This window comes from Sapajus apella, unplaced genomic scaffold (assembly GCF_009761245.1).
Source record: "Sapajus apella isolate SASKATOON/1434 unplaced genomic scaffold, GSC_monkey_1.0 scaffold44, whole genome shotgun sequence".
Classification (NCBI taxonomy): Eukaryota; Metazoa; Chordata; class Mammalia; order Primates; family Cebidae; genus Sapajus; species Sapajus apella.
The window spans coordinates 1,982,401-2,000,778 of record NW_022436984.1 but is presented as its reverse complement, the minus strand read 5'-3'; the positions used below and the strand labels follow the sequence as shown (position 1 = coordinate 2,000,778).

General features: G+C 48.0%; 1 protein-coding gene across 4 annotated transcripts in view; it reads right to left on the bottom strand.

The window, feature by feature from the left end:
- Positions 1-18,378, bottom strand: part of BABAM2 (BRISC and BRCA1 A complex member 2) — a 450,034-nt gene that overhangs the window by 10,486 nt on the left and 421,170 nt on the right. Inside the window, exon 12 of one of the 4 annotated variants that reach the window (XM_032239490.1) lies at positions 17,626-17,697. The exons of 1 other annotated variant lie outside the window; for it this stretch is intronic. In XM_032239490.1, the coding sequence (XP_032095381.1) occupies positions 17,655-17,697 (43 nt within the window). In that variant the 3' untranslated portion in view covers positions 17,626-17,654. Of the gene's footprint in view, positions 1-852; positions 1,027-3,669; positions 4,721-17,625; positions 17,698-18,378 lie in introns of those variants that run through there. 2 more of the 4 variants (XM_032239488.1, XM_032239491.1) reach the window with 2 other exon arrangements.

The window sequence follows — 18,378 nt, the reverse complement described above, 5'->3', positions numbered from 1 at the left end:
GTGGTCTGAAAATCAAAGCAGTCCTGTAAATAGTGTAAGACAAGTCCTGCTAATCATGCCTCGTGGTCTTGCCTTGTCCTCATTGTCCTGAACCGCCACTGTAAATTCTGACTCACTTGGGGTTACTCGCCTCATGTCAAAGGGCCTCGTGTCAAAGGGTCATCCTCACAACAGGATGGCTACAAAGAGACCTGCTTCTGTTTCAATGCCCTTCACCCCAAACCCTCCAAAGGCCCCTGTGACAACTGCCATCCAATTCAGGGTGCCTTGGTGAGTGAGTGACTGGCATGATGGGAGCATGTTTTGTAATTCCGCCCCAGGCGACGGCAGCCTGGCTCTCGGGTGTGGGCTTTAGGAACAAACAAGTGCTTGTAACTGGTTCACGTACACAGTCAGTCTTGCTAAATGCGCCAAGCCCTGAGCGTGCCTCGTTTGTTTTCAGGGGGTCTAAACTTGCAAAACGAGGAAATTAACAAACTTGAGATGCAAAGGCTTGATATTGCAGTGGGAACACAGTATCACATGCTCACAGCTTCAGGCAGAGGCCCTTGCCCTCAGCTGGAATCAATCTCCCCTCTGCTCGATTCCACAGCATGCTGGGCCTCCAACCTCGGGCTGGGCTATGTCTGCCTTGCGTTTGAGATGTTTAGATTGGTGTCTAGACTACAATTTATACAGCTCGGCCTCCTTGCCTGTGAGATGGCTGACTGTGGTCTCAGTATGTGTTGAATTAAATCAAATGCCGTTTTAGGAGGACTTCAACAGCAACCGACTGAGATCCATTTCTAGACATCAAAGTACTGGGTTGAATTCTGGTTCCTGCTAAATCACAGGGTATTTTAAAATACTTACCAAAGTGATCAAAATTACTGAGCAGTTCTCTCTCCTTCTGAGGCCCTCCAAGGAGGCCCTCTGGAGCTTGGCCTGTTCCTCTGGGGCTGGAGCAACTTGCAGCCAGTTTTTGTAACTGCAAAGGCCAGGACTTGCTCCCACAGGCTGCAGGCATCTCTGCTCCCTTGGCATCCCCTGGTGCAGCAGATGAGAAGGAGGAGAAGAAGGGAGGGCCAGCTGGCTACATAGAGGGAGGGACAGGGTAGTCCTGAAGTGCTCCTGAGTCTCCACCGGCCATGGGACCAGCTTCCTTCTCTGGTGTTCATGGCAGATCTGTGCACACATCTACACATACCAACCATTCTCTCACTCTGGGAGAAGCTCCCTGAGGGCAAGGTTCATCGGTCATATTTATCCATCTTTGCATCCCTAGACTGGTGTATAGTGCCCAACACATACCAGCTCAATAAATAGTTCTCAAACAAATGCAAGCATTTGGCTTAAGATGTACCTCAGAATGACAGAAGTTTGTAACAGAAGGAAAAAGGAAACCGCCAAGTCAAACAGTCCAGTCTTTACAGGGAAGGGGAGACTAAGGGCGGAGTAGTTAGGATGGCTCCTGTGACACGGCATATCCTAATGATACGTTAGCACAGGTCATCCCTGTAAGTGCCTAGAGGGCAGAATCTGGGGATGGTTCACCCTTAGTGCCCCTGGTTCTCACCTTGTCAGAAGCTCCCAGCAGGTGAATGTCAGTTTGGTGCTAAATGAATGCCTGCCTGCCCAGGGGGTTGATCTGAGGCCCCAGAGCTAGTAGCTGGAGTGTGAGCAAGTCCTCTCCATCCCCTTCCTCTCGGGCTGCCATGTCCATCATAACCTATTTGATGAGAGGCAGGAATGGCTGTGTGGCTCTGAGAAAGGCTGGGAGGATGGGTGCACCTGGCTGGGCTGGGGCTGGGAATGAGGCCAGGTAGTGGCGGCGGGGTGGGGGGAGGCTAAGGAATGTGCTGCTGCCTGGGGCCTGGGAACCCAGAACAGAGCCCCAGCCCTGGGTTTATCTTGTCTCCCCATCTGTACCTGCTGGTGTGCCCAGATGGTGAGTCCTCTGCTCCCTCTGCCCAGGGCTGCAAGAGCAGGCACTTGGCACAGGCCATGATGTGCTAATGGGCACGAGGCTGCCCAGGGTGGCGTGCAGGGATCTCGCCACAGTCCTGGTCAGGAGGAGGGCTACTCATGCAGCTTACCTGCTGGGAGAAGTGGGCCACCTGTCTGATGATGGTGAGTCACCACCAAGGTCACAGATTACCCTTTACTTCTTAGTCAACGAAAGGGGAAAAACCAAAGGGTGGCCCTCAAAGAGGAAGTGGCCAGGGACCCAGCAGAGCTGACCCTGGAATGTGGGTCCAGGCCCCAAGTCACACCCCAGCTGGGACAGTGCTCTGAGGTTTGTGCACGGCACTGCCAGGCATCAGCCTCCACAGGGAAAGTGACAGATCCCCAACGGAGGGCCTCAGGAACACTTAGAGATCAGCTCTTTGGGGCCTAAAATAACCTTCACCTCCCCAGAGTCTCTCCAGGGCTCTGAAGCGTTGTTTGCCTGGTTGCAAGTTTGGTTTCTTCCACCAGATCTCAGCATCCAGAGGCCAGAACTCATGGCTTCCACAGGTGCTCGGGCCCCTGCATGCTCGCTTTTGGGCACAGCTTTTGGTCACCCAGCACTCTGGGGCATTCACCTCCCTGACTGGGTGTTTGACGATATGAAGGAGGGGCACCAAGATGACCAGGGTCCTTCTCTTCACCCTCATCCCTCTGACAGCTGAAATCACACCCCAGACACCCGGCTCTCTGGGCTTCAGACAGAAAAGCAGCAATTCCCAAAGAAGAAACTATTCAATGAGAGAGGCTGTCCAAGCTCCACCCTCCCTGCTGGGGTATAGTGGCCTTCTGGAGACAACGGCCTTTGGCAACAAGAGTAATCCTCCCAACAGGAACTTCAGGTGGGCTCTGCTGGGGTGGGAGGTGGGAAAATTCCATGCAGGCTGGCAGCGGCAGAACTTACGGCAGGTGGGGGGCTTAGGAGTCTCCTGAAATCATGCAGTAGAGGCTGGGGAGAAGCACGGGAGGAGACGCGTGCCTTCTCTGCTGGGCTGCAGGGCTCACTCCACGCTGCACCAGCTCGGGCCCTGCACATGCTGTCATCACATAGCTCTGTGGCCCCAGGTACCAGTTACAGAGAGGGAGGGAAGGAAGGAAAGGAAGGACGTATCTGCAACACGGATGAATGATATCCCCACATGGTGTAAAGTAGGCTTGTTCAAACAGTGGGTTGCAAAATCCATTTAGTGGGTCCTGAACAGTATTAAAATAAAGTGAAATAAAATCAGAGTGCATTGTCTGTGGCGCTTTGGTTTTAGCTGTATATATGGGATTCAAATGGAAAATATCACGTGGATTGTGGTTTAAAAAAAAGACTTTGGAATCCACAAGTATGAGGAAAGGGCGGCGCCTACTACACGCCAGATATTGTACTAATTGTTTTCATCTGTCTTATTTCATATTTACTCCTCCTGACAGGCCTACTACCAGGCAGGTGATTCTATTTTTGACAAAAATCTATGGTGAGAGATGCAAAGTAAGTTTTCTTTTCTTTTCTTTTTTGAGACAGGGTCTCTCTCTGTCATGTAGGATAGAGTATGGTAGCGTGATCTTGGCTCACTGCAGCCTCGACCTCCAGGGCTCAAGTGACCTCCTGCCTCAGCCTCCTGAGTAGCTAGGACTATAGGAGTGTGCCACCATGCCCAGCTAATTAAAAATCATTTTTTGTAGAGATGGGGGTCTCACTATGTTGCCCAGACTGGTCTCAAACTCCTGAGCTCAAGTGGTCCTCCTGCTTCAGCCTCCCAAAGTTCTGAAATTGTAGGCATGAGCCACCATGTCTGGCCCAAAGTGACTTTTCTGAGACCACACAGCTAACATGTGGCAATGCTAGTTAGGAATCCAGAGCTGCCTGACTCCAAAGGGCACCATGGTGGCATTCTTTCCATGCCACCATGATTTTCAGCAGAAAGTGCACTGTCCACTGAGTTGGGAGCCTTGGGTTCTGCCCCTGGCTTTGCTGTATAATGGCAAATCACTGCTCTGTTTTCTCCTGTGTAATAAGGGAGTAAGACATAATTTCTAAAATTTTTTGATTTCGTGCTCTACCCCATCTCAAACCTCATTGTGGCTGTATTTTGGTCTCCTCCATTAAACTTTTCCTAGAGCTGCCAACAGCCCAAGTAATGAATTTCGAGGGCTTTTCACTGCCAACCCCCATCGCACCTACATTTGTTTTACAAAACCCCCTAAATGCCCTCCCTCTGGTAGCTCTGTGTGTCTGGCGGGTTGACTGCTGAAGCTAGCTCTCATCTTGGGACCTGCATGGTGTAGCTTTTCAGTAGAATTATGACTGTGATAACAAGAGACAGAAGGGATGAACTTGACCTACCTCTTACAGGCCCATGTGGTTCCTGGAAGTGCTAGGGCACCCTAATGAAGAACGAAGGCTACTCTGAGTGTCTGGGAGAAGGAAAAGAAGTGCAAGAAGGAGGGTGCATGCAGTCCCCCAGGTGACATGTGAGGCACCATAAACGTTCTCTAAATAACGAACCCCAGAAGAGCAAAGGAAGCCCAGAAGGTTCCTGTAACATAAAGGTCATCTTAAACTCCTTAGGGTTGTTGAGGAGTAATACCTCTGTGAAGCGCTGTCACAGGGCAGGTACCATCATCCCGCATATTCAGACTGCGGACTTGGCATGGGGAGCTTAAGCTGTGATTCCAGCTCTGCTTTTCTCTGCTACGCCACTTTGGAGAAGCCACTTCACTTCTCTGTACCCCAGAGATGCCTCACCTGCAAAGTGAAGGGATGGTTTCTGAGGTCACTGCTCGGTCTAATATACTATTATCCATCATTATTATTACCGCTTTGGTATCAATCCAACCACTTTAGCCAGAAACAGTTTCTTAAGTGGAAGCAGTAATTTAACAAATGACCTCTCCCTGTGCTTTGCTGGGGGTTCCCTCAAGCGCCTTAGTAAGCATCATCAGAGGTGCTGCACATGTCTGGACCGTTTAGCTATCTCCCTTTTGTCTCCAGATCTGACTTAGGACCCCACAAATGCTGGCCATTATCCGTCCTGGTCATGTTCCTTCCACCCTTCAAATCAGCAGACAACCAAACATTCACACATGCATGGATCACTCCTGTGCTAGTAATGGGCTGGTTCCTGCAGGGGTAAAGGACTGCTTCTGGGCGGGGCCCTGGCCCTCAGGGGACACACAGTCACTTGACTCCCAGAGCAGAGAGAGCTGCATGCTAACCCTGGATGAGAGAGGGGAGCTGCTCGCTTTCACAGCCATGAACAGAGCCCTCCTTAGCCTGCCCTTCTTACTGCTATTGCTTTGGAAGAGCAGGGCAAACTTCCTGTGTTGAGTTGGCTTTCTTTTCTGCTCAGAGTTATGTGGGGGCATTATCCAGCAGGCCAGAATCTAGCCCCTTTAATGACAATAATGATAATTTACATTTATACAAGGCCTTTCATCGGGGGATCTTAAATTGTATCACAAACAATAATTAATTCCCCTTTGCGAGTCTGGCAGCAGATAAGCCGGAGCCCCTTTACCTTGCAGGTGAAGGGTGCTTTCCTGGGACTGCAACATGCTGGGGGTCTCCCACCTACCTGGCACCTAGCGACCCTCAGGGCCTGGCCTAAGCATCAGGGCCTGCAGCCCCCAATCACAACCCATGGCCGTTGGTCCTGCCTCTGAAACTCCACAGCACCAATTGTTGAGCCATTCATTTGGTGCTAATCAGAGAACCCTGGTGTTGGATGAGACCTTAGGATCTGGTCCAAGACAGGGCTTGCCCCAGTAGCACTTCTGGAGGGTGATCCTCAGCCACTGCCTGAACACCTTTTGTGATAGAGAGCTCGCTGCCTAAAGGCATCTCTGAGAGTTACAGTGTTCTTCTCGATCCTGAACTGGAATCTGTCCCCTCGGAACTTCTGCCCATGGATCCCAGTTCTCCTGTCTGGAATGAAGCAATCCTACATAAACTATCTGGGGCTGCTGGTTGATGTTTCTGGTACACAAGTTGTCTACTTCTGTGGTCACCCTTGGGTGGCGCTTGGTGGCTCATACCTCACCGAAGTTCAGAAGTTCAGGGAGACTTGTGAACGGAGTGGTTGGGGAGGCTGGCAGCTCCATCACTGGGGAGTGCCTAGCTTTCAATGCAGCTCTTCAGACTACTCTGCCCCCACTCTAGTGGTATAAACACTGGAGGCTTCTAAGTTCATTTCACTGAGGCTGCACCTCAGTGACACAGAAGTACCCTAATTTTCTGTTGACTGACTGAATGAATGAACAGCCTTCTTTCCTAAGGATCTATTATTATTATTATTATTATTATTATTTTGAGACGGAGTTTCACTCTTGTTGCCCAGGCTGGAGTGCAATGGTGTGATCTCAGCTCACTGTAACCTCCGTCTCCTGGGTTCAAGCAATTCCCCTACCTCAGCTTCCCCCGTAGCTGGGATTACAGGCATGTGCCACCACGCCCAGCTAATTTTTTGTATTTTTAGTAGAGACAGGGTTTCACCACGTTGGCCAGGCTGGTCTCGAACTCCTGATCTCAGGTGATGCACCCGCCTTGGCCTCCCAAAGTGCTGGGATTACTGGTGTGAGCCGCCGCACCCTGCCAGGATCTATTACTGTTAATTTCACCCAACTACTGTCAATTGAAGGGACTGGGTTTTGGAGACCAAGCCAGACAATAATTGATTGGTTTATTTATTTTTTAAAACCCTACTTTATCAGAATAAATATTTGGTGCTAACCTTGAGAAACGGATGCATCAATGCTGAGCTGGGAACTGACCCAGGACAAGGAACTTCACAATCCTCCTCCTCCTCTCCAAGCAAGGGTGGGGGCAGAGGGGCAAATGAAATCCTTTGCTAAGTTTATTTTTAAAAGGCTAGATCTTCTGGGGAAACCAACACTCCCTAGAGCAATTTCTGGGTCCCTGCTGGTTTGCTTTTTGCCTGAAAAGACACTGACCCTCCCTCTGCCAAGAGCACATTGTTTGGGTGAGATTTTTCTCACAGTGGCTTACCATGGAAGGAATTTCGAGCATGCATTAAAGGCTGTTGTTTTCCTAAAACCTGAGCCATATGAACAAGAGGTTTGGCTAGTGGTGATTTCAGCTTCATTCTGTTTAGATTTCACACGATTCCTATTTTCTGGCCTAGAATCGGGGTGATCATTTTTGATTTGGATTGGCCTGGTCATAGATCTGGGGGATGCTTGGGAAAAGAAACATGGGTTAGACATGGAAACTCTTGGTGTCACTCTGTGGCAAGAACACCTGGCAATCATTCCCTATCTGATTCGGTGGGAAGAACCTGGATTTTGGAATAAGAGAAAACAGTTCAGTGTGATCCATTACTTACTAGCTGAGTATCTGGAAAAGCCCCTGAGTCTCTGTTTCTCTCCGGTGATCCCATAGTGGTTGTCATGAGGCAACAGGCACATGGTAAGAACCAAGCCTTAGTTTCCTTCCTGCCCAGCCTCCACTGCCATCATACAGCTATGGACACACACACTCAGGACCTTCTGTTTCACTTTAACTCAACAAACAGATCCCATTACTCTACTCCCCCTATCTACGTGAATAAATTGGCTTGGAGACGAATAACTTGCACAAGGCCAGGCACATGATAAAGGCAGAATGGGACTTGGAAGCTGCAAGCTCGTGCTCTGATGACAGCACGCTGCCAACCCTGGAGGGTCTTCCTGCCTTCTGCAGCCACTGAGGGCTCAGGCTGAGCAGGAAGGGCATGGCTCTGGGAACACTCATGTTCTACTAGAAGGGACCCCATTGAGTGATGCTGCCAGCCTATGCCTGGCCACAGCAGGCTGCAGCCAAATGTGAGGACATCACCAACGGCCTGGCGATGAGGAGTAGTAAGTTTCTGAAATTGGAGACATTTGTGGGCAGGCAGGTTTTCTCTCAGGCCTTGGGCCCCGGTCTTGTCCTAATGTGCACAGATGTTTCCAGGTTGACTTCACTGGGCTACCACTGCCCTTCTCAGAGTGTGTGACAGTGCACGTACCGTCCTTTGCCTTCCCGTCACAAAGAAGTGCTATGGGTGCAGGAGTCCAACTGTCCCTTAGCATGGGGCTCTGTACATTTCAGGGGATCAAAACAGGGACAAACTGCATTCCTTCCTGTTCCCAGTAGGCTTTTAAAACCAAGAAAGGGGACAGGAAGCAGATATTGGGTCCTGGGCTGCTGTCAGCTCGCTGCCTCTTTTTTTCCCACTCCTCTAGCCTCTGAGCTGCTGGGAACCGCTGATAGATGCAGAATTAAAAGGGTAGGACAGAAATCTTTCAAAGTTTGCCCACACGGCTGGCCCAAATACAATTTCCAGCATGAATTGAGCGGTGGAAATCGGATCTGACCACGATGCTGCAGCGCCCACAGAGTTCATCACAGCCTTCTCCAAGCCACTCTGACAACATTCCCTGCCGAGGGCGGGTGTCCCGGCAGGATGCCGTCACTGCACACTGCACAGCAGGGAACCCAGTGCCTCAGGAGTGAGGTCAGCCCCCCACCGGAAGCCTGTCTATTCTGGACCTCTGAGCGCATTTCTCTGTGCTGCCAGTGTATTACCTTTGAGGTTTAACCATATGGAAAATCATGTGCACTCCTTGAGCTGAGCTGAAGCTGAGCCAGGGCTCAGACCCCCCGAGTGAGCACCTGGTCTAGAGCAGGGCCTACAGCATCTGCGGCCAGAGGACTGACTCTGCTCTCAGCATGGGGCACCGATCCTCCAGCTTTGACTCCAGTCATACTTGCCTTGCAATGCTGCTGAAGGAGACAGGGATGAAGAGGCGTGCTGGTGGCTAGCCTGGTCTGCTGTGTCCTCAAAGACCAAGACCAAGCAGAGTTCACCTGTTGTTGGCTGGCAAGGCCCCTGAGAGTCTGTGAGGTTAGAGGCCTCATAGACTTCTAACATGCCAGGTATAAGGGGCAAGGGGGCTGTGCCCCACACAAAGGTATCAGGCCAAGAGGGCAAGTGAGGGCTGAAATCGAGTCTGTGCTCTGCTTGCTAAGCTGTGTTCTCCCCCAGGGACAGAGGCCCAGACAAAGGGACAGCTTCTTCTTTACCTAAAGCTAACTCTGCACAACCCAAAGGGGGAGCCTTTTCTTAGTTTGCACAAAGGTTATTATTGGCCAAGGTGACCCGAGAAGACCATTCAGTTCTGTGTTTTGGGTTCCCTATCACACCTCTGGTGCACTGACATGGGTATGGGGAACTTCACTGGGATGCAAATTCTGTAAATTAGAACTTTGTCTGGAAGGGCTTTGGGGAAAGAAAGTGAAGATTATGTCCGTCCTAATTTGCACTTTTAAAGGCATCTTCAGAACCCATTCTGGTTCTGCTGACCACATCCTACTGCACTACCCCATAAAGTTAATCTTTTCCATCCCATTGCTTAGACTCAGAAACAAAGGCAAACACAGACAGCCCAGGAGAGGGGTGGAGTTTGGGCAGCCCTACAGGTTCTCCAGGACAGCATTTGGTTACGAATCAGCATTCCCTTCCAGGTGGGTACAAATGGGTGTCCCACCACGAACCATGCCACTGAATACAGTCAGACCTTCACAGCTGGGGTATCTTTTCTCCAAAACTGGTGGACACCATGCATACCAGAGCCATCAGATCAATAAACAAATACAGACACACAGCAAAATAAACTCTGTAAAAATACAGCAAAATAAGCCCCGCCTTTTGTAAAGTTCAACAATCTCAAAGCATGCTTTGTTTTGCTAACTGCTACAGGATGGAAAGAGGCCCTTTCCAGTCAGCTCCTATTCCAGGAGCTCTTTCTATACAAGAATTGCCGCAAGTTCAAGAGCCATAGAACACTGGATCTGAAAGCCCTAGAGATCATCTAGTTCAGGGATCAGCAAACTCTTTCTGTAAAGGACCAGATAATCAATATTTGCAGCTTCGCAGGCCACACCTGTATTCTATTAACAAAAATTCAGCTCTGGCCTTGTAGTGATAACAGCCATAGATGACAGGTAAATGAATGCTTGTGGCTGTGTTCCAATAAAACTTTATTTATGAAAACAGGCAGCTGGCTAGCTTTGCCCTTAGGCTGTTGTTTGCCCATCCCATATCTAATCCAACCCTTCCCTATACAGAGGAGAATAGATGAAGTCACTCCTTTAAAGTCACAGGGCCATTTGGATGTCCACCCAAGATCAAGACCTGACTCGGAAGCCTTGGTGGGAGGAACAGAGATACTACTGCTGGCCTAGCCACCAATGCAGAGGCCAAAATGGCCGCTTGGATAACTGGAGATTGACTACCATGTCCAACTTCACCAGAGAGTACCAAAAAGCAGGTGGAACATCACAGGTTAAAAATCTATCTACAGATTAAATCTACAGGTCAAAACCAAATAGGACTGGAAAGACAACCTACATATCAAGCTCAGCTGCAGAGATATCACCGTCAGTTACAGGCTCGTAAGTATATGTTGCTAGTGTTCATTCATCAATTAGACTCAGGCACAATCCTAAAATGTCTCTGGTGAAGAAAAGGCTGGGGAAAAAAGGGAAACAGGAACTGGAAAGCCACTGGCACTTGTCTGTGAACAATATAAGAAGAAAACAGCAAATTCATTTTTTCCAGTCAGCAGCTAGTCAACCCTCTAACAGTACGTAAGTGGTCAGAGAGGACAAGCCCTCTCATCCAGGGTTGAGAACAGGTTGTTTTGGCTGTCAAGCATTTTCAAAACAAGTTTTCTTGGTCTCATGACAGGTTGTGGCAAGAATAAGAAAATAAAGAGTGGAAGATCCCATGATCGCTGCCCTGGGCTTCCACGTGGGCTGGCCCTGCCTGCACAGTCAGGTTTGCCTTCAGTGTTCAGATAAACCTGGTCTTAGGGTTAATACCACCTTGCCAGTGATACCATTTAACAAAGTGATTCCTCTAAGAACTCTCTGGCAGCCAGATAATTTTTCTAGTCTGGGAGGAATAGGTCAAAGTCACTCTTAAGCCCAAGGGTGCTATTCTGCCTGAACCTACGCCCTGCTGTGTTTTAATTTTTACCTCATGTTATGTGGACCAATTATTCCCCTGAAACTGAGGTGAAAAGCTATCTGCTCTGAAGTGGATTTTTCCATCTCAACCGCAGAACGCTTGGTCAGGGTGGGGCAGAGAAAGCAGTGAGGAGGCATTAATGGGCTGGGCCATGAGCACGCTGGTTGAGAAAGTGCCATTAGCTCCTAGCAGCAGTGGTCCTGCTCGCTCTTAGGAGAGTAGTCAAAGCATAAAGCTGAGTGTGGCAGTACCGAAGGACATACAGCCAAGCGGGGTCTGGGGGATACTCATCAGGGAATCCAGAGAAAATACCCAGAAATCAACCAACAAGGGGGCCAAGAATTCCCAGATTCCCTGAGTCATTACTGGAGAACGCAAAGTAGTCGACAGACACCTAGACCTGAGTTCAGACTCAACATTCTGTGACCTTGGGCAGCATTCTCCCTTGTTTCAGCTAGAAAGTGAAGCAGCTGGATGATCTTTCTGGCTCTGATATCACGATCCTCAGATTCCCAGGGCACAGCGTGCTGAGTCTGTTACCAGCACATGCGGATGGCTGGATCAAGTCGCTCACACACACATCTCCCCACAAGGGACAACTCAAGTTCCCGCTGTGAGCAATGTTCCTGGAAGGAGCTTGAAGAGGACACTCTGCCCTGAGACGAGCTCGAATTCTATGAGACACGTTTTCAGACACAAAGGCTGTCTTCTTTCTACCCATTGTCTGTGGAAATGTTCTGAAGAAAGCAAAGAAAATCCCCCTAAGGCCTTTAAGTTGGAGGTAGGAAAGGCTGATGTGTGTTCTTGCCCAGACAGAGAGTGCTGAGGATATGTGAAGGCTGAGACAAGACGTTCTTCCCTGCTTCACCCCCACGCTCACTCCCAAACATGCACAGTGGGACCCATTAGCATTTGATGTCTCTACCCAGGAGGTGATTTGAAGGCCCTGCTCAAAGTCAGCTGCGTGGAGCCTTTACCACCTGAGAGACAAGGCTAGAAGGCAGGTGAGCCTCCTTCCCCAAGTATAGGAAACAGGTTTGTTCTGGCTGATTCCTGACCTGCCCCTCAATACAGGATGCCTGGTTAAATTTGAATTTCAGATAAGCAATGACTTTTTAGTATAAGTATGTCCTAAATACTGCATGGGGCATAATTACACTAAATTATTTGTTTATTTGAATTTTAAATTTAACCGGGCACATTGCATTTTTAATTATCAAATCTGGCAATCCTAACTCTGAAGATCCAGAGTGGAGTCTCTAAAAGCCCTTGGCATTGAGGTGGCAAAGAAGGGGTAAAAGAACCGAAGCTAAACATTCCTTTATAGTGTTCCATGAGCTTGACCCTTAATTTTTACTGTTATTAATATTTTCAAGGCCAAGAAGGATCTATTATGATTTACATATCAACACCAAAGCAGATAATTATACCAATATGTAATTTGTAAACTTACAAAAAATCTGACTGGGTGAGGTGGCTTATGCCTGTAATCCCTACACTTTGTGAGGTCAAGATGGGAGGATTGCTTGAGCCCAGGAGTTAAAGACTAACCTGGGCAACATAGCAAGACCCCATCTCTAAAAAAAAAAAAAAAAATTAGCTCAGTGCTGTTGCATGCACCTGTAATCCTGGTTACTTGGGAGGCTGAGGTAGGAGGATCGCTTGAGCCCAGGAGTTCAAGTCTGCAGTGAGCTATGATCGAACCACTCTGCTCCAGCCTGGTAACAGAGACCCTGTCTCTAAAAAGATAACAAACAAACAAACAAGAAACACCACCACACAAAGATATACCTTATTGCCTACAGAAAAAAAATGTTTTAGCATAGTGAACACCAACAATATGCCAGACATTTTACATTTTATTATCATTTCTGCATTTTGCACCCACAATCCTCTGTGAGGGAGGATTGTTAGCCTCCTGTACAGATGAGAAAGCCAAAGCCCACAGAGATTAAAAAAAAAAAAAAACTACTAGAAAGTGGTAGAACAAGAACTTGAATTCCAGCTGGTCTGATTCCAGAGGGCATGTTCTCTATACCTGCATATCTCTGCTGCCTGTCTTCTTTCTTTTCTCCCCTACCTTCCTCCTTTCCCCTCTCCTTTCCTCCCTTCCTCCCTCTCTTCCTCCCTTCCCTTCCTCCCTCCTTTCCTTGTTCCCTCCCTCCCTCCTTTCCTTGTTCCCTCCCCCCCCCCCCCCCCCCCCTTCCTTCCTTCCTTCCTCCCTTCCCCTACTGCTCCCATCTTCAATGGACACTGGCTTACCTCCTGGAATCCCCACATTTTCCACCTTCTGGGCCTTTGTGCACTCTGTTTCCTCTGGAGGAGTGTCCTGCCCTCCATCTGTGCACATCAAATCCTACCCAGACTCCAATTTCAGCTTCCTAGGTCTCAGGAAACAGATATAATCTCCTTTCCTTGACTCCTAGTGCTCTTTCCCTGCACGATGCTGCCTTAAAGAGAATAACTTATGTGCAATTCTCATCCCTCCTCTAGTTCACTGAAAGCAGGGACTGTATCCTGTACATCACTTAACATTGTACCTAACACCTAGTATGAATTCAGTAAACATTTGCTGAATGAATGAATGAATGGGAAAAGTGACCTAGCTTTAGTGATCTGGGAAAAATATAATCAAATGTTTGCCACTACAAATGCACACTGGGCATGCCAAACCTGAGTGTCAACCAAGGCAAACAGCTTAGACCCTGCAGCTCTAAACAGAGGCTTAGCTCAGCTGCCTGGTGAATTTGGGATAACTCAGACCATTAATCTGAGGAAAAGAGGTGGTGCAGTATGAAAACCAATCTAAAAGTTGGGAAAGCCAGGGTATATGCTCAGTTCCTACACTAAGGTACTCTGTGACCTTGAACAGGTCACTTCATTTTGCAGGGCCTCAATTTCCTGATCTGTAAAATAGGTGTAATAGCAGTACCTAGCTCATAGGGTTGTTATGAGAATTACAGAAATTAAAAAATATAAAGCACTTAGAGCTATGCTGGTGTATAGCAATTATTCAATACATTTAAAAATTATTATTGTCCATAGAGTGATCAGGAGGGACTGGGTGACCCATCATTTACTTTGAGAAAATATGTGGTCTTGCCTTTATATGTATGTTCCTGTAATGCTCACTTTTCTGGATACCTGGAAAAATGACAGTTTAAGGATTATCCAGTTCCCCAAGTGATCAACGATGCAAAACTGGGGTTTTCTACATTTTGATTTTAATTGTTAGAAGAACTACATAGCTTCCTGCTTTGCCATTCGGACTGCAGTCAGTCTACTGAGTAGTTAATGCCATGGACGGCCTTGCTGTCAGAAAGGAATCTCAAGCAGTGCTGAACCATTCCAGAAATCAATCTGCAGGCTTTGAGTTGGTGCTCTTTAAAATGTGTGTGTGTGTGTGTGTGTGTGTGTGTGTGTGTGTGTGTGTGCGTGAGAGAGAGAGAGAGAGAGAGAGAGAGAGAGTCTTCAGTGCTTTGTATATATTCTGTATATAGTGAGCTCTTACATGTTTGCTGAAGGGAGTTAGCAGTGACTTAACTGCAGCTACACAGAGACTGTAGGCTTACCAGGTGCTGCTACCTGGCAATTTAGCCCTGCCCACCCATGGTACACAAGGAGACAAACTACTTTGTTTTCTTCATAAGTGACTTTGGATTGCAGCTACCCTAGCTCACCCCACCTCACTTCTGCTTTCTTGGCTTTGATTTTCCATTAGGCATGACTAAATGCCAGAGGTTCTGTCTGCCTTGGAAGATAAGAGTCACTGGAATTTTCTGTCCTCTTCTCCATGTGTAGCCTCCCTGCTGCTCTGGAGGCAGCAGTAAAGTGGTGTCTTCCCTTTGGCCTGTTACATTACAAAACTCCTTCTTCTCTTTGCCCATAGATGCTAGTAGTAAGTTTGGCCACAGGAGCATTTTACTTTCTCTTAAAAGTACTTGGTTTTTAGACTCTCAGCAGAGCTATTTCTGCTCACAAATGCCCTGGGTTTTCCCCATAGGCACAGAGGGCTTCAGCCTCCTGGGTGAGCCACTAGGAAGAAGGTGCCCATGCCCCGCCACTCCATGGGTAGGTGGATGGACACATGGTGCAGGCATGCTATACTCTTGCCCTTGACTTCTCTGTGCTGCTCCTGTAAGCAAGGAGGCAGGAAAGAGGGGAAAGGTAGGAGGTCAGAGGTGGCTTGGGCTGGGCTCTGGACCAGTAATCAGGCACACAGGGTTCTAATCTTGGTACTGTATGCCTTGCACAAATTCTTCCAGGAAATGAAAATGATGAACTGAAAATCAACTCTATGCCAATCACTCTGCTTAAAGGTCTGTATCAATTATTTCATTGAATTTCTATCACAATGGTTAATTCTTACCATACTTAGACCTGGCCGTACTGATGCAGGATAGTACTAGATGATCTCTAAAGTTCCTTCCATGTTCTGTGACTGGCCCCCACTGTCACACTTACCTTCCTAGGATGCATTCCTGCTTAAGTCATCCAACTTACTTCTGCTGTTGGCTGTGGATTTTGTAGGACAGTGGAGTAGAGGTAACTGCCCCAGTGAGTTTTCTCAATTTTGTTTTTAATTTTTGGAAGAACTACATAGCTTCCTACTTTGCAATTCTGAGCTGTACTCAGTCTTCTGAGTAGTTAATGCCACGTGTGGCCTCATTGTCAGAATGGAATCTCAGGGAGTGACAGACCATTCCATAAATCAGTCAGTAGGCTTTGAGTTGGGACTCTTCAAAATATGTGTATGTGGTAGTCTCAGTGCTTTGTGCATATTCTGTACATTGTGAGCTGTATGGTACCTGCTTCCCATTTTTGCTCACCTCTGTAAATCTTCTATTTCAATGAGGCATGAATCTAGTTCGTTTTCACAGGTGGCCCTTGTGCCGAACGATCTGACAAAAGACAAGACAGGATCTTCTTTCTGCAGAAGCAAGGCCCCTGCTTGTCATTATGATATGTACACAATGGACAATCCTCATTGTTCTTTGATGTTTTCCTTTTTTTCTAGAATTCATGCCTTAATGAGAAGTGATAGAAACAAGCGGCCTGGCCCTCCTGCCTTGGCTGGACTCCACATCACACGACAGCCCTGAGCAGCCCTGGCGGCACCTGTCAGAAACTCACACACACATCTGAACAGTCAAGCCTAATTCCCAAGAAGCTGTTTTGACATCTGAAAATGTATTGCATCTAGAATTATTTTACTGGGTGTGCGTTCAGGGCATATGTGTGCACGTTCTGCAACTGAAGTGTTCTATAAATATCAGATACGAGCTGTACAAAAAAGTATCACGTACATACTGTACTTAATTCCATTTAGTAATGTTTTCAATTTGTGTCTGACCTCTGGCAACAGAGAGAGAAGTTTCTCAACATGAATAAAAAAGTATGCTCAGCTACCTTAAACAATTTTCCCTTAAAATTCCAGAAATATATTAGAGCTTAGTGATTACCAGGTGGGTACTAGCCCAGTACTTTAAAAGGAAGGTACTGAAGTTCAGAAAGGTGAGGTGTCTTTCCCATGATCACACAGAGACCCAGGTCACTTGACTCCCAGGCCATTATCCTTTGCTTTTTCTTGACTTACTATGTTTCTTCCCCCAATAGTTCAAAAGGAGCTCTGATTCCATTAATAGCGCATGCTCCTACTATGATTTATTATAAAAATCCCAAACCAGCTCGCCTACCTTTCTGACTCTACAGGGCATCTATTTTTCGAAGAAAGAGAATAACTGACCCTACCTCACGAGCGAGGAAGTCGCTGTTCTTGGTGATCCTGAACACTTCCCCAATGACTGGTGGGGTAACTGCAACCCAAGCCTGAGCACTCAATTGTTCTTGAAAGGGCACTACTAAGTTAATTTCCCTGACAAAGATGTGCTCACCTTCCAGTTACTCTTTTTTTTTTTTTTTTTGAGACAGAGTCTCACTCTGTCACTCTGGCAGGAGTGCAGTGGTATGATCTCAGCTCACTGCAACATCCACCTCTCCAACTCAAGTGATTCTCCTGCCCCAGCCTGGGGTTACAGGTGCTAGCCATCATGCCTGGCTAATTTTTGTATTTTTAGTAGAGACAGGGTTTCACCATGTTGCCCAGGCTGGTCTTGAACTCCTGACCTCAGGTGATCCACCAGCCTCTGCCTCCCAAAGTGCTGGGATTACAGGCATAAACCAGCACACCCAGCCAGTTACTCTTTCCCTGTGACTATCCTGGTAAGCTCAGTTCAGTGCAGCTTCCTCTGGTTTGTGTGACTGAGGCCAGAACTAAAGCCTTAAGTCTGTTTTCCACTGAGAAAGCAGGATGAACGGGGGAGCAGTCTTTAAAATAGCTCTGAGAAGCTTCCAAGGGAATCAAAGGAATACAGATGCAGGACCTGGGAAGAGACGGCCTGAGGGGACCTGCAGAAGGGATTTACCTGCTGCCCCTCCCCCAGGGGAGCGAGGAGGCTGAGCTGAGCTGTAAATACTCTGTGCCTGGTGCGGCCTGGTCTGCATAGGCCGAGAGGATGGTGAGAAGCTCCCTCTGGGATGAGGGCTGTATTAGCAGTAATTGATGGCCAGGCTTTTTAATGGAGCTTATCATTTCACTGCAACTGATGTCAGGTTCTAATAAATAACAGTTCTCACTGACCTACGCAATTTGGAGAGCATGCCTGGATGTCAGGCAGAGCTGGATTCCTCCCCATCTCTGTTGCTCTCTCTTCTGTAAGGAAAAACAAACCAAATCCCTTTAAGATACTTTTCAAAATGATTCTCTTTGAGAGTTCAATGATCCAATAATTCTATGTTATTTATATGATTTGGTTTCTCTTCATAGCTCTACTTGTAAGCCCCATGAGGAAAAGGCTCAGGAGGGCCGAGTGCGCTTGCTCATGCAGGAACCCAGTATGTGCAGGCATGGAAGGCCTTGGTGACCTCAGTTCCCAATTCCTCTGTTGCTCACCAGCACTGGTCCCTTTATTGTCTTCTTGGGGGCTCTGATCACGCAAGCTATGCTGGCCTGGGCCTAGAAAATTCCCTCATCTCTCCTGTGGGGAGTTCAGCTGATATGAGGTTGGGATTTTTGAGAGTTTCATAGGAAACTCGGGGCAAAACAGAAGAAAACAAGAAAACCCATGAATCATAGAGCCAGTTGGGCTTGCAGCTTCTGCTGCTGAGGTCTGCTCCCCGATGGGTCCCGTGGTGCAGAGCTTTCTGGGAGCCCAGCCCTGGTCCCCTGCCTACCCCAGCACTCTGTCGTTCTGTAGCTGCTCCGGTCTGCAGAGGGGATGTGGGGGGTGAGCAATTGCAGCTGGCCATGATTCTGACCTTCTTGTTGCCCCTCCCCCCCACAACCCTTGGGTGCCCCATGGGAGTTCCAGGAGTACAGACATGAAGGGGAGGG